This window comes from Tauraco erythrolophus, chromosome 6, assembly GCF_009769465.1.
Source record: "Tauraco erythrolophus isolate bTauEry1 chromosome 6, bTauEry1.pri, whole genome shotgun sequence".
In the NCBI taxonomy this organism is placed as follows: Eukaryota; Metazoa; Chordata; class Aves; order Musophagiformes; family Musophagidae; genus Tauraco; species Tauraco erythrolophus.
The window spans coordinates 26048209-26064831 of NC_141470.1; the positions used below are offsets into that span (position 1 = coordinate 26048209).

The 16623-nt window shown below is 38.7% G+C and overlaps 1 protein-coding gene across 1 annotated transcript in view; it reads left to right on the forward strand.

Annotated features, from left to right (window-relative positions):
• Positions 1–16623, forward strand: part of SBF2 (SET binding factor 2) — a 282057-nt gene continuing 265434 nt past the window's right edge. Inside the window, exon 1 of the mRNA XM_086612941.1 lies at positions 1–55. Coding sequence (XP_086469067.1) covers positions 1–55 — 55 coding nt within the window. The remainder of the gene's footprint in view (positions 56–16623) is intronic.

A 16623-nucleotide genomic window follows, 5' to 3' on the forward strand; every position in this document is an offset into this window, starting at 1 on the left:
ATGGCTAGGCTGGCCGACTATTTCATTGTGGTGGGCTATGACCATGAGAAGACAGGTAGGTGTGGCTGCGCGCAGGGCTGCCCCGCGGTGCCTGGCCTCTTCCCGCCTCCCCTCGTTCCTGCCCGGTCCCGGCCCCCTCCCGCCTCCGGTCGGGCCGCAGGAGGAGGAGACTGCCGCGCACACGGGGCGCGTGTCCGCCCGTGGGGAGGAGGGCGGCGGAGGGCAGCGGGGCCAGCCTCGCCCCCGCCGGGGCGCGCTGCGGCCGGCGGGGGCGAGGGAAGGGTTAATCCCGTTTTCCTGAGGCGGAGCGGGCCGGCGGGAAAGCGGATGGGCTCCTCTACCGCCCGGCGGCCGGCTGTTCGGGCCCTCCACCTCCGGCCGGGGGGCGGCCGCAGCCCACCTGGCGTCGCCGCTGACCCGGGCCCAGGGTGAGCGGGGCACGGCGCGGCGCCGGGCAGCCGGCCGGGGCGTGCTCCGCGGCCTTTCTCCGCCGCCCTGGCCCTTGGAAACGGGCAGCGATTCTTTCCAGAAAGCGGGGGTAGCTTAAGACGCCGCCCACGGACGTGTACAGCAGCGGCCCCCCGCCTCCGCCCGCAGCCGGTGCCCGAGCGGCCGCGGGCGCTGAGCAGGCAGCGGGGGCCGGCGGGGCGCTGGGAGTGTTTGTGCGCGCCCCTTTCCCGAGCCGCCTCCGCAGAAGACGGCGGTGCTGGCTGCAGGTCCTTCACCTCTGTGCTGTTAGCCGGGCGCGGACGCCCGCGGCCTCGAGGGAGAACAGACTGCGGGGTCTCGGGGGAGCGGTGGGGCTTTCCGCCGGTTTTGGCCGGGGTCTGTCTCACAGCCTGCCGCCTGTTAGAAAGGTGCCGCAGCCGGCACCTCGGGGGGTGCTGGGGCGCTCGGGGCCTCTTCAGGAACGGCTTTTCTTAGAAAACCGAGGTGTTTTCCATCTGCTCGGGTGAAAGGAAAGCGGTGTTGCCCGCTATCGTTTTGTGGATGAGAGAGAGTGGTTTCCATTATGCAACTTTCTGTTTTGATAATACCACATTGGTTGCTGGAGAGACCTTAAATCAGTATATAAACTAGTTTGAAAATGAAGTGATTGTCAACTGGTATGTGTTTGTGCTGGGTATTTCAGAATGATCTTTTGAATGAATGTTGTTAATAAACAATATTTTAAACAGTTGAATGTCCCCTGAATTATTTGATTATGCATAAACCAAACAACACTCAAGTTTGTATCTCTAAGTAATTCTTTGAAGTGGCAATTGCATGTAATCTGCATCTGTTCATTCTGAAAGTGTAGCTAGTAAACTTAGAGAGTAAGATTTTTTTATTTTTTTAAGAAACACAGTTTTCAGAGAAAACATTATATCTATGTGTTTAAAGACACAGTGGCTTACAAGATTTTACCAAGTGTCTTCTGGATTTTACTATACCAGAATAATTATTTCATAATTACAGCGTGGTTCCGGCTTCATTTGGAAATAGGCTTGCCCTGATTGTAGTGGCAAAATTACAAGGCATGTGAAATAGACACTACTTCATGTTAAAATAAAGACCTCCCTTTTCACTTCTTGTGTTTGGAACGTTTTCCCCAACGACAGTAGAGAGCCCAAATCAAAGTTGCAACCAGAAAATACGGTGGTGCTTTTAAGGAGGAGATAAGCAAGTAGGCTGCTTCTTATAAAGGGTCTGATCAATCTGACATAGCCAGTATGTGACATAAAATCACAGATGACATTGGAAAGCTTTATGTTTGTAAAATATCTTCATCTGTAGTGTTTAAGTATGTGTTTAACTTCCTGTACATAAATTGTCTCGTTAAGTTAGTAGAGTTGCTTTCATGGATGAAGTTGACCAGATTCAGAAATAACTCCAGAACCTTAATTTGAAAAGGTCGTGCCCAGAAACTAACTATTTAGAGTTCATTATTTAAATTACTCATTGCTACTTTAATGCTTCGTACTAAAAATGCTTGAAGGAGCAACATTCTGTTGAAGACTAGGCATGCATTGTTTTCCAAATTCCTTTACCCCCACTTGCGGTCCTATAATACATGGAGTACTGACCTTTCTTTTTCTTGTAAAAGTCGTAGTTTCTTGATGTGTTTATTATGCTTCCTTCTATATGAAAAAGCAGGGGCAAACATTTCTAGGCTTATAGACTTATTACCCGTAAAGCTTTTAAATACCTTTTTTTCTTCATCTTCAGCAGGGTTCTGGCTTAGTTTAAACATATTTGATTTTAATGTTGAGTGTAATTACATTTCATAGTGTTTTTTTCAGGAATAATCTGTGGAATATCTTCGTGTAAACAAGCAAACAAAAATCCTGTAACCTTCCACCTCTTCCCAAACCTGTACGTCAGCAGCAGTTTGGATAATATGCACTTGCGGTTAATAAGAAAGGATGTTTATAGAAATGACCGTTCTCCTAGAAAAGCCCTACTGCCTCTGCTGTCTCTCCGTAGCAGCCATCATCAGCTCTGACCTCAGATGTGACACGGATTTATTTACGTGTGCCAATATCTGCAGTATACTGAAAGTGTGGTAAAGATATTACTTTCCTGTGCAAGCAAATTATCTAGCTTTATTCAAAAACATTCACTATAAGTATCTAAAATGCTGTGTTTCTGCACTTGTGCAATTTAGGAGCAGGTTTCCAGATTTTTCTTCTTGCAGAAAAAGTTGTCACAAGTTCTTATCCAACATAGTCAGTCTTAAGGGGAAGTGAACGTTTTTCTTGTCCTCAAATAAACCAGAAAGAGTATCCTTTAGGAGTCAGACATTTTAAAGTTCATTCCTGTTCCGGTCTAGGCCTATGTAGATTGATTTTACTGTAGTCCTAGTGCTGTCATCCCTATTGTGTTAAATCTTCCTTTCGTTTCTGGCTTGTTTTAGGATGCTGACCTGTCAAAAAGACCTTTCTTGCTGAGTATTTTGCTTGTGTCAGTGTTGGTTTGGGTTTTTTTTTTTTGGTATTACTTTTCTGCTAATTTTTCAAACAGAGCTGGCTCACCAGGGTATCAAATGAGTGCCAGTATCAGCATAAAGGAGGAGCAGGAGCATGCAGGAGGAGGACAGATCACTGCAGCCTGAGTTTATATCAGCTTAAATGGTCCTGGAACCTTGGGCACAAAGATGCTAGTCTCCTGCATGCTCTGAGGAAAGTAATGGGTGCTTTTGAATCGTTCCCATAACAGGCAGTTGTGTTTGGCAAGTTGCATGGAGATTCAGCCTGAGTGGAGAATGAGCTTTGCCGTTGACAATTTAGGTGTCAGTAGACTTTCGGGCACGTAGGAAGTTAAGGAGAAGTCTTTGTGTTGTAAAGGATGATCTGATTCACCTAGCTTTTTATGTATTTTGGGTACAGTTGACTGTATTCTTGCTTAAAAATTACTTGCTCTGTCTTTCACTGTAAAGGAAGCTTAAATATATCCTAGTTCTAGTTGCTGTTGTATGTTTCAAGACTCATTCTGAGCTGCTAGAAAGAGCTTCGATAGCAGTAGCTCCTATTGGAAGTTCATGTTCAGTGTCTTGGCAGAGTTGGAGAAACCAGATTTAATAAATCTCCCGGATTTAATAAACCCCATCGTTTTTGTTCTGACAGTGGAAATGTGAAGGATTTCATTCATACACCAAGGTTGATTGCTTTACCATGATTATCTTGTATTCAGCGGAACCTTTACGAAGGTATATAACCACATTTTTGTCCAACATATCAGCACAATATAAAGCTGTTGCATAACTTGTGGCAGAAAGCATTTACAGAAGTCTCTGAAGGGAACAAAGGTGCTAGAAAATGTAGGCACTCTGGATTTAAAGCTAGAGAACGTCCCAGAAGACCTTACTGTATATCCATTCTCTTTTTCCATGGATTTTGAAGTGTGTTTGGTATGCTTCACCAAAAATTCCCATTTAATATGTTTGCATAATGGAATGTAGATGGGATTTAGGAAGAGCACAGATGTTTGCAAAGATCAGAGAAGGGCATGAGAAAATGCCTTTTTGTTTTGCTTGTTTTGTTTTTGCTAGTATAAGCCATAATCATAAATTTATCCCTGGAATTTACATATGATGGTACTTTAAAAAGGTAAAAGAGAGAACATTTTGTGTCTTTATTAGCTCAGCACCTGAAAGGCAAGGTTAAAGAAGAGAGAACTAAATACTGGATTTGATTAATTTGCTCGTACACCCATAATGGCTCTCCTACGGGATGCTGTTGTGTAGCCGGCGGTTAACTCTGAAAACCTGCAAGATGGAACAAATATTTTCTGTGAGACTTGTTCGTTGTAAGAAGACAGACTAATGGTTTTTGTTCTTGCTTGTGTATGCAGTTGCAATGTGTATGACAGAAGGCTTGCAACGTATAGCAGTTTTATTTGGCTGTTGTCATAACTGATAAGTGCTGATATAACGTGTAGGCTCTGTTGTGGTTGTTTCTGTTTTGATTTTTATCAACTCCTTTTGAGGGAAGCCTTTCTTGTCTAACATAGCTTCATATCTTGGTAGGTTGTGAAACCAGACGAGTGATTGATGGTAGAGTAGGAGAAGTTCCTAAATGCAGTCATCTGATTCTTTTTTTTTTTTTTTTTCCCTGTGGGCAGATTTTGCCTGCGAAGAATATTCTTTTCATTTTGGGAGATAAATAGCATATAATATATAATTTTTTTGTGTATTTGTTGTATATTTGTAGTTGGACATTCCTCTGAGCTAGTGTGTGTATAAGGAGTGGATGATATTTAGTGTCTTGGTATGCAATCTCTGTAAAACAGAAAATGCAGATATGTAAGTAACTGTGTATTGCGAAGAGATTGCTGTAGTTGGCTGTGACTGGAGAAGCACATGGGTGCCCGAAAGCTTTTCCAAACAAATTAGTTGCTCTAGTCTAAGAAATTATCTCTTTCTACAAACTCTGTCCTTGCTCAGTTTAGTTTTTGAATTCAGCAGTCTCCTCAATACCACTGTGTAAAGAATAAGAAAAGAATTTCCATTGCATAAGTTTGGTGGCTTTTTCGGTGGTGTTTCTTTTTTTTTTTCCATTTTGTTTTGGGGTTTGGTGGGCTTTTTTTTTTTTTTTTTGTGAGATAAGGCTATCTTGAAAATCTGCTTGGAGGAAAAAACCCCGACAAAACTAGTATTTTTTTGGTAGCATGTCTTCCTATTCAAGCAATTTTTTCTATTATATAATGTTGACTAAAAAAAAAGTATTGTTATTTTGATTTATGGATTCACTATAATTTTGGAAAAATCTTAAAATCAATACAGATCAGTAGAAGTCGTCTTTTCCTCAAATATCTGCTGATCAATATCTCTGAGGAACTTGGATTTGAAACTCTTCACTTGGTCTTACTGTTGTAATAACGGCAGCAATAAAAATACATAAATTTTTTTCAGCCTTTCAATTTAAATCAAGGCATTCATGGAGCCTGAATGTTTATTCTGTAAGCTATCTTCATTTGTCCTAAGATGTGAAGACACAGGTTCTGTTGAGGGAAGTAACATTTCATATCTTCAGGGATATTTTAAGACTAAATTGCAGTAAAGAAACTCACTCTCCCCTTTTCTGTCCTGGATTAATTTTGTGGATTATCTAACAAAAAGACACTTTTTCCTGCAGTATGTTCATGGAAAACAGTTTGTTATGCAAGACTGAATACTATTTGAGCGCTGGCCTTCTGTAATCGCAAGCATATTTTTCAGTGGGAGACAATGAGAATGGCATTTAACTCCTCCAGCATCACAAACATGATAGTGTTATAAGATAACACTGAGGAAGATAATGATACCGCTACGGTAGTTCATTGACATGAATTTAAAATGCCAGCTACTTCCGGAGCTACTGGTACTTACAAAGTAAAAAACAAAGGAAGGCCCCAGTCACTGTGGAATAATTTAAAATGTGGGACAGTAGATTCACTGTTCAACCCTGACCTCAGTGAAAGTTGTATCTTACAAATATATACTGGTAATTAGAAAGTCTTCTTTTACTCCTCTTTCGCAGTAACAAAACTTTTTTTTAGTAAAAAAAAAAATATTTCTAACAATAACACTGTCATCATTGATGAGGTTAATTTTCTTCTGCTTGGTGTTTCAGGAGTTGTATTCCAGTTATAAGTATTTGTTGAAATAAATTCTTCCTTTGGTGTCAGTGGTACATTCTGAAGTCAAGGACAATCCAATTAGTGTTGATTGGGATTTGGCAGCTAAATCCCTGCTCATTGAGCCAAGAACATGCTTGTTATTGCTTATCTGTTAGTGACTAGATACATCGTGATTTCGTGCCACTAATGTGTACAAGTCTCAATTTTCTACAAATTGTATATGAAAAAATGCAATCATTGAACATAGTTTGAATTCTTTGTTTGCTTTGTAGTAGTCTTAAGCTCAAGGTAACAACAAAGTAACTAATAATAAAATTTCCACTAAACTGGACATAGGTAACAGACGCTTAGTGCTGCAGCCAAAACCCGTAGTTGGTGACAGACAGTAGAGTCTGAGGTTTCATGTAGCTGTAGTAGAGGAATGCAGAAAACACAAAATCGTCATAATTCTGGATACAAATTCAGGACAGCTGCATACAAAACCACATTGGACCCTGGAAGACTCAATGGATAAAAAGGGACAAAGGAATGTTACTGGGGTTACAAAATCAATCAATTAGAGATTTGAGGAGGGGGGGAAGATAGGAATAACATCCTTTTAATGTGGTTCGTATGTTGTTTCCTAACATTAAAAAATGAAAAATCCAGAAAATTCACTGTCTGACATTTGGATAGGCCTTCAGCAAGATTGGAAACATCTTTTTAAATGATAGACTTACACGTTTGGTCTAATGGAATAGTAAATGGAAGGAGGATGATGTGTTCTGGCAGAGAATTTCTCAGATACTTGCGGATGCAGAGGAACGACAATGCTTCTTTCTAGAATCTTGACTTCAGTTGTGGAAAATTGTGCTTTGCAAAATGGATTTCGTTGAGCTACTTTTGCCAGATGCTGTAAATATTAGTGCTAGGAGTGCTGAGCGGTGTCAGTTGGCTGCGTCCCCTTCAGGCTCTGTAGTGGGCTGCCTATGGCTTCCATGTGGTTTGGGAACCCTTGCTCTGTGAAACAGTGGCCACTCTTCCTGCTTACTCTTTTGAGTATTTTAGAAGTCTTTCTGTCTTCTGGTTTGGTTTTCCAGGTTTACCCCAGAAGATTCTCTGACCTTAGTGTGTTTCTCTCTTTCTCCCTCTTTCTCTCCCTCTCAATCTCTGTTCAGCCATTTTTATCTACTCTGTGTTTTTCTCAGATGAAGTCCTCTTGTCCAGTCAGTCTGATTTCTTGTGGTTTTCATATTTAAATAAGTATCAGTTCATCACATAAACACAAAGGCCAGGTTTCGTCCCTGCTGTAGATTTTGGGCCTAAAAGAATGTTTGCTAGAATTCTAGTTTAGGCAAAAAAGTCCTTTTCCCCAGCCTTATTTCTTAGAAACAGAAAGTGTTTGGTGTGAAGTTTTCTGAAATAATTGAGCTAGAGGCAGATATTGAGCATTGAGACTTAAGATGGTACATTTAATTTGGCTAAGTAGGAAATAACTGAAAATAGTTACAGGATAAGAGGTTAGAGCCCCTGAGCAATGTTTGTGGCTCTTAGCTATTTGCATATCTAAAAAGCATTGCACTGGTGTTTCTTGTGACTGTACCAGTTGTAGCACAATAAACCTTTTAGCTTGATTGCTGCATTGTTAAACTCTTTCACATTTCAAATTTGTACATTTAACATATGTATTTGTGCTTTTGATGAAGAAATGTGGACACTCATCCTTTTTTCTGCCTATTGTTCTATGAACTATAAATATAATTCGTAAGTGGTAGTAATCATGAGCTGACTGTATGACTAACAAAATACTCAGGACTTTCAATAGGGCAAAGTTGTGATCCTGTTGTCAGTACAACTGTAATGGACTTTTAATTCCTGAAACACTGTTGAATGGGCATACCGTACTTTTTAAATAACAGTAAATTAGGAAATCTGTGGTTTTTAATACTGCTACACAGGCTGCTTTTCATAAAAATGCAAATTGCAATTGCATTTAAAAAAAAGCAAGCCACACATCTTGTTCCTGTTTCTTCATAATTAGCTTCTTTCCCCAGAAAACATATAGTAGTCTGACAAAGCTTGTGCAATGACTAAGCTGTTACTGTTCTATATTGTTAGTATATGCTATTTTTAAACTAAGTTTGACACAAATCATTCTAGTAAAAATTACACGAAGATTTCAGTTTTTTTTTCTTCTTGATGGGTAACTTGTGAAGAGGGAAGTAGGTTTCATGTTTTTGAAGAACTTAGAATGTCTTAAAGATTTCAAAGGAAAATTGATTATACTTTTCCTTAACCACAGATTTAAAACTGCATTTTTCCCCATATTATATTGGTAATTTAATCTATTTCTAGTCTCTCTCTTCTGAGTTGTGAGTTCTTAGAACCTTCAGTCTGTGAGGATTTTTTTTTTCTTCACTGTTTTTTGTTTAGTAATGGACACAGCTCTCCATACTGAACCTGTAAGAGCTGGTAGCGGATGCTAATGTGTTTGAAAATTGTTACTGAATTCATTGTGTCTAGTAGAAAGGTCTGGATTTGCCTTTGATATCCCCTTCTTTCCCAGCTTTGAAAACTCATATTGCTCGTAAACCCTGGGTATGGCATTTGTGCAGTTAGCGGTGCAGAAGCTCACTTGTTAAGGCCGTGGGTCCTTCTGGAGGTCCCTGATGCTGTGGTTGGCATGTTTGCTGGTGGGCTTCTAGGCAGAATTTGCGTTTTGTAAAACAGCTGAGCCTGAGGCCTCTGCCTGAGCAACAGTTTGTGCCCAAGCGCAGCTGAGGAACCGGTTGGAGTTCTCTGTTAAAGAAGGGAAGAGCTGCGGCCTGAGGATCACCTTTGACTTTGGGATTCACCCTACATTTCTTGGAAATATAATTAATGAATTATTCTTACTTTACACATTTGAGGAGCTACTTGCTTTTGCAGAATAGGGAACTAATTGCGGTGTGTTTCTCATGATCAACAAGTTTCAGCACCAGTGAAAAGCTCAAGGCTTGGAATGGATGCCTTTTAATAGTATTTCCGAAACAAGTAAGATAAGAAGGCATATACACAGAATAAAAGGATGTTTTCTGTGGTAATAAATAGTTAGAGTTTGTGTTCAGACACTCATAAAAGTTTTAAATGTTTAAAGTGCTGCAGAGAAATGTTTCCTCTTTAGATATTTTATAGCAGCTAAAACTTAAGTGCTTATTTTAAGTAACAAATTCTGGTCCACTTTGCAGAAGTCAGTTAAGATAATGCCTGTGGAAGTCTCAGATTTGCACTTTAGGTGGACTCAGGTGCCCCTACAGCAATTTTAGACACTTTTGCCAGTTCTGTTCTAGTTCCGCTGAGGAGCTGAGGTTTTGACTCAAGCTGCCAGTAAATGTGCTTGAAGCTGAGACACCTGGATTTGTATTGACACGATTGAGGCAGGGAGCACGTCCCCTTTTTCCAGGTCTGAGTGGTTGATCGTTTCCAGCAGAGAAGCAGCAAAATGAAGTAGAAGATCTGAAACCATCTCAGTAGGTTGTGGTAGGACTAGAGTGTCAAGCTGTGGTGTGTCAGTGGTGATGGCATTGTAATTCAGCAGGACAGCCAAAGCAAGTGTCATGTTTTTTCAGTTACAGGCAACTGAAAAGAAACAAAGCCATAGAGCGCCACATGTTTGTGATTTGGAATTCAAAACTCTTCTTTCAAAAGGTTCTCTTTCCTGTTTGATTAATCTGCATAAATAATGATACCAGGATTGCCACTGAGTAAACAGTGTTGATACAAGTAGTGGTACTTTTGTAAAGTTGTTGTTTCAGTACTGTGTTTTCCAAATATTTTGTTTATAGTGTTTATTATTGAGAGATGAGATCATACATATTTAACAAAATATTGTTGCAGAGGCTGTTTTTATTATTTTATTCTCTTTTGCCACATCTTTTTGGAAAAGGCAAGGCTGTCACTGAAGCATTTTATTTTTTGTGAGAGAGTGGTCTTGAAAAGTATTCAGATAACACAATTTCAACATTTCTGATCTTATGAGGTGTTTTTGCATTTTTTTAAAAAATTGCTTACTTATGAGTTTTTCTTTCTTTTAAGAAAATATGATCCAGTTTTTTTAGTAAATGGCGCAATTTTAGAAAATTGCAGTTTAAGAACATGTGACTTCACTGGTCTAGTTTCTAGACGTAGTCATGGATAGTCATAGCTGCTTTTCTTGTTAGTAGCCTAGTAGAAGATAGAAAGTAACAATTGGCATCCATACTTAATTCTAATGAAAATGAGGATTGTTCCTCATTACAGTGAGGTAGGATTTTAAAGGCCTAACTCAGAAGACTATTGTTTTTATAATATGTTGTTTTCTTGATAATATGTTTACCATTATTTGAAGTTAGAAAACCCAGAGGTAAGATCTATATAAAAGTAATAATAATAATAAAAGTCTTAACCTGGACTAGACCCATAGTGTTGTTTATCTTATGGAAGTGACCTTGGAGATGTTCATTTTCCCAAAGTTATGATGGCTAAAGATAGGATGCTGAAAAATAAAAACAGTGCGACTCAAACCTTCCTTTGTTACAGTTATGTGTGTTCTATTTGTTCTCGGCCAGTGTGCTGAAAGTTATAATAAAGTTCGTGGGTTGTATTGTCTCCCACTGCTAACCTCTTTCCTCCTTCACTTCTCTATCTACCCGAAAATCAGTATTTTTTTTATTTCAGGTTTCTTGTAAAACTGAGGTCATGGCTACTAATAAAATACTTTGAAATCCTGAAGCAGAATACTCTTAAACTGCAGCATATAGTTCTGAATTAAAAATCAGTTCCTGTTTGCTAAAAACCAATTTTTTTCATACTTCTTTGGGTTGGAAAAAAAAGCAACCCAAGGGTAAATATTTCAACAGAATATAAAAATTGATCAGATATTCTGATCAGTTTCTGTTATACATCCTGAAGTTTAATAATCAACTGTATCACCCAGTGATCTGATCTTTCACTGTTTTCTGTCAAATCACACAGGTTTTGTAGCAAGAATTAGTATTCTGCAAAACTCTTCAACACCCTCCCAACTCCAAAAGGACGAACATATGGCTTCTGTGAAAAATCTGGTATAGAGATATCTAGCTTTTTAAAAAAATCCCCATATGAAATCTAGAAATGAGCGGTAGTTATTGAGCATTAGGAATTCCTAATTACTTACTTCATAAATCTGATATATACTGCCTACCTGTTAGCTGTACTTTCTAAAAGTTTGAAAATAGGTTTGGAGACATAAAAACATAAATTCTATGTTTTAGTAGATTTATTTGACTGAATCTTTTTTTTTATTCTTAATGTATTTGCCAGTTACCAAGAAGAGATTTGGACTGTAGTAATCAATATAGTTGTGCGAAGCATAATACGCTTTTTGCAGTCTTTACAGCAGATGGACAAAGATTTTGTCAACATTGTCTTGCCAATCTTAATTTTCAGCAAATTTTCGGGTCTGAGGCTTTATAAGAATCTAAGCTGTTGCTGTTTAACTGGTAACTCCTCAAGAGTTATGTTTAACTAGTAGGACTGCTACTGGATGAGCAACAGCGTGTCTTGAATACTAAATTTTTTTTCAAATCAGGGTCACTGGATAATATTTGCTTGGGTTAAAGGCAATTGATCACATAAACCTTACTTCTGTAGGAGACCTATCTGAAAGTGATGTTCTTACTTGCAAGAACATGGTTTCCTGTCACTTAAGAGTATCTGCTTTCCTTTGTAATAGACACGTTATAGTACACTCTAGTTAATATTCTGGGCCTTTTACAACCTCAGAAGGGGGAGGGCTATGTTCTGTTAATTTGTTATGGGCTCATAGTCAAGTGGCATCTAATTGTTTGCTAGGACATGGATGCAGCTCTGTTTTCTTCAATTATGCTCTTATTTCAAACAACCAGTTTCTTCAGTTTCTTACAATTTCAAAGTATGGATTGAGGATTTTTTTAAAGTTATTTTTACTGCTAACGATGCATGCACTGGAAATGTGTTTTGACATGTAAAATCTTGGCAGTGTAGCTTATTTATGGGGTGAGAGATGACAGTAAGGAAACAGGTAATTTAGCACGTAAGCAGAGAATCATACTTTATTCTTGCAGTACAGTTTTAAAGGAATTATCTAAAAAACTGAAAGAACATACTCGTTTAAAATCACAAGTTGATGTTTATTTCAGGCCATTCTGTTTGATTTTTTTTTTTTTTTTAATTTTAGTCACCTAAGTATTTAGCAACGTTTGGAGTATTTGTTTAACTATGCTTAGAGATCGGATGAAATAATGTTATTCTACATGGACAAAATATAATTCACGTGATACAAAGTTCGGCTTCATTGGAGAACTGACTAGTGTTAGAAGAAATACAAATACACAGTAACACTTCTGTATTTCAAAATTCATGTGCGTAGATTTAAAGTAAATTTGAGTACACCATATTATTTTTCTGCAACTCTTACAAAGGACGACTTGGTGTTGATCCCCACTTAATTTAAGTCACTCTGACAGCTGTGTTCTTAGGGGAGGAGGGAATGAAATAAACTGTTAACCTTTGAAAGCCAAAACACAAACAAATAGTGTTTAACTTGTGGACATTTGTGGATGTTTCAAACAATGGTGTTAATTTTGATGGCCTTTTTGAAGTAGACCTGTTCTTTTTGTTCTTGGTTCAGAAGCTAAACATGTTGTTTGGAACTTTTCTGCAGCTGTGAAGAACAAAGTTTGTCACACAGTAGTTTAGTAAGATGACATCATGAGATGATTTTGACTACTGTGGCAATCTGCTTGCATTTGCCCTTGTGTAATCGTGATCACTGGCATGTATTTGTTTCCATTTCTTTTAAATCACGTAAGCATTGGTGGAATTGGTGGCTATTTACTTGTTCCTCTTGTTCTGGGCTATAGTTATTTTGACCTGAAAATCATTCTACTCAATCTTTCTTTCAGTTTGTTCTCCTAAAAGGTGCTCCAGGTAAGTCCTCCTATCTTTAGACAGCAGAGTGTACTGGTAAGGCTGTGTGGGGCTGTCGGTGGGTAACTCCAGGATGTTTGAATGGTGACACACCAGTTTTTTGAAATTCCGGCATAACAGAAGGCCAATAACTGTGGAGCCTTTCTCATGCCCTCTCACATCCCCAGCTTATGGAGTACTGCAGAATGCAGGGTAAAACGTGTCTAAGCATTTTGGGCTAAACTCTCTTGAGATCATCTTATATTGCTTTACAATACTGGCTTGCACGTACCTGTGTGAGGTTTAGTGGGTAGAAATTATGGCCAGCCTGAACATTTGCGTTAATGCCATGCTGGCAGGTGGCTAATTTTTGCTAAATACATATGAACCATAAGATACGCACATGCTTACTGGAAATTCTTTGTTTTTGCTGTCTTTTTGGTCTATAGTCAGTCCAGACAAAATATTTGGCCTACCAGGATATGTGAATCATTCTTCTTTGTAAGGCTTCATTTATCATCTGTGTTCTGAAAATGTTTTGTATGAGGGAAACATTGAGTGTGCTCAGAAATTTATTGTTAATGTGCGTTTTTACAGCTGTTATATAAAAATTGTGCTTCGGTAAGATCAAAATATTATTTCATTGTTTAGCCTATTGGAACCACAGGAAATACACAGGGTGGGAAACTCCCAAATGACTCGTCTCTCCTCATCACCTGTAGGTGAGCAATGGCATACAGACTTAAAAAAAACGACAAAAAAACAAATCTTAGCAGCTGCTTAGTTCTGGGAAAAAAAAGAGAGGAAAAGTTACTCTTCATCCTTCATGCATTGCTGGTAATTATGCTTTGAGTAGAAAGAAAAAGCTTTAAAATTTCCTTTATCAATGCAAAAATATATGTACAGTACAAGATGGATATTAAGAATTGAGCGAACAAATTGACTTGTGGTGGTTTTTTTTCTTTATAGCTTGATGTTAAAAGATACTAAGGACATGTGCGTGTAAATGCTGGTGAGGAAGGCACTGTCTAAAACTCTATATGGACTTCCAATGTGTATCTCATTATCTGGAGGAATGTGGCAGTTACTGTGAAGCTGAGGGGAAAATAATGTTCTAGTGGACAGTTGAGATGACCTTGCAGTTACAAAATGCTGTAAGTTTTGAAAAAATTTCAAGCTAAGTATGCCATCAGGAAGTTTGATGACGTGTGATCTATGTGAATGGTGTCTGCTGGGCTGTAAGCGTGTCCAACTCCATGTTCCAGTTCCTCTCAGTAAAGGAGTGCAGCTCTCTAAATGCTGAAAGGCAGGAAGCGTTATAGAAAAACGGTATTTTAAATAACAATAAGGAATGAAAAAAGGCACTGGAAAAGGAGCTGAGAAATTCTAAACATTGTCTTTTAGAGAGCAAGTGTGCAGCGTGTAGAGGAAGAAGCCTGTGAAGGTAGCAGAGAGATAACTAAAGAAGTTGAGACAGCTTCTTGTTACAGAAGACTGAAAAATAGATCAGGAGAACGTGAATTTCAGAGCAAACATCTTGCATGTTGAGATGTGCTGAATTCTATTTACACATTGGAGTTTAGATGTGGGTAGCTTGAGCAAGCTACGAAACAGGAGTTTGCAGTGATGTGTGATATGGAACTACAAATAAACGCTTGATTTAAGGCCAGTGTGAGGCAGTAGAAATGAGTTGCGTGATATCTCTGTAGACTGTCACAGTATGAGCTATCAAAAAGGCCCTTAAGAAGATGATTCTGTCTTTATGGATTTCAGACTTGAGGAGGATTGTTCTGATTTGGGACAGATGAAAAAGAGATGTGTCTGAAGATACTGCTTTCAAAACAAGGAAGTGAAGACAGAAGGGATTTATCTGTCTCCACTGCCTGAACTATGTTGTAGTTCATAGGCACTGTGTTGAAAATTTCAAATGAGCTGGCTTGATCACGTATGGCAAGAATATCTTGAACTTACAGGGAGGTTAATTTTTATCATAGTTGGCAAATACTATTCAAAAGTAATTTTAAATTTTTGGAGGTAATGATAATTCTCTGGCTTTAGAGTGACAGTGTGTCCAGTGCAAAGCAGCATTGAGCTGCTGTTGAGTTGCAACTGATTTTGCAGTTTAGCAGGAAATGTGGACCTTTCAAATAAGTTTTGGGTCAAGTATGTGTTTCCTTTGATTCCAAGCAAGTGCTTTTTACTAAAGATCAATGTGTTTTTTGATGTTATGGGAATATTTCTCTTATTGGTCAACTGCCCGACCTGGAAATGCTTTTAGAAGTGATAATTAACAAGTTATGCTTTGCTGTTTCTGTGACCTGTATCTTTCTGGTATTGAAAGCAGCAAACCACATTACATGTAAACATAAAGTGGACTTGAAGCTTTGTTAACCTTCACCTGTAAAATTTCAGAAAGTACATTACCTTCTGTGCAAAGAATGTTATTTGTGAAGGTTTCTTCTATTTATTGTAAACCAAGATGTGTATGGTAAAGCATGCTTCTGACTTCTGATTTCTTGGCTTGAAGAAAGGATTGCTTTTTTGCTGCTATATCTTTTACACAGATGTGCATTTTATTTCTTGCTTAATTTTACTGTAATCCTTTGTACGCACATTTGATGACAAAGAAGTAGCAGAACATCCTTTGCAAAGCATTTGAATACTTTACTGTGTACCAAATCATCACTTTGAATTCTGGAGAAAAAATGAGTGTAATGAAACAGCTGAGATCCAAACATGTCAGAATTAAGCTTGAGAATAACGTTCTGCATTTTCAGCTGCTCTGTGTAAAATAGTATTTTTGAACATGAAATATGCAATTACTACGTGTGAGAAGATGCAAAGGGATTTTTAGTTGATGTAAACACCGTCATAGTGCTCCATGTTCTGTTTTACTCCAGTGTCGATGATTACTTACTTACACTTTGCATTGTTTGGTAAGCTGACATAAAGAGCTTCTAAAGAAACATCACAAAATACTTGTGATAATCTCAAGGATAAAAATAATTTTATTCTTCATGGCAATCTTTCCTTATTTCTGTGGGAAAAGATGTATGATTTTTTTAAAACCAGAGTACAAGCCTTTGCCTTTTTAGTCATTAACCAGACATGGAGTCCGGTCATGGTTTAACCCGGCTGGTTGCTAAATACCACACAGGCACTCAGTCACCCTTCCCCACCCGTAGGGAATGGGGGAGAGAATCAAAGGGGAAAAGGGAAGGGGACTTGTGTGTTGAGATAAGAACAATTTAATAATTGAAATAAAATAAAAAGCGATGATGATAAAAATAATAAAAATGATAATGATCTAGAAAATAATAATAATAATATATACAAATGAGTCATGCGCAATGCAATTGCTCACTGCTGACCAATGCCTGGCCTGTCCTGGCTAGTGATCCCGAAACAAAGTCGTCCTTAAACCACAGTCCCGGAAGAGAGAGAGCCCCAATGAGAGAGTGAGACATCTGAAGACAGAGGTATCCGAAGAGAGCTAGTCCCCCAGCCAACCGTCAGCTACATACTGAGCATGATGCTGCATGATATGGAATATTCCATTGGCCAATTTGGGCCTCAATCCTAAATCTAAGATCAAATACT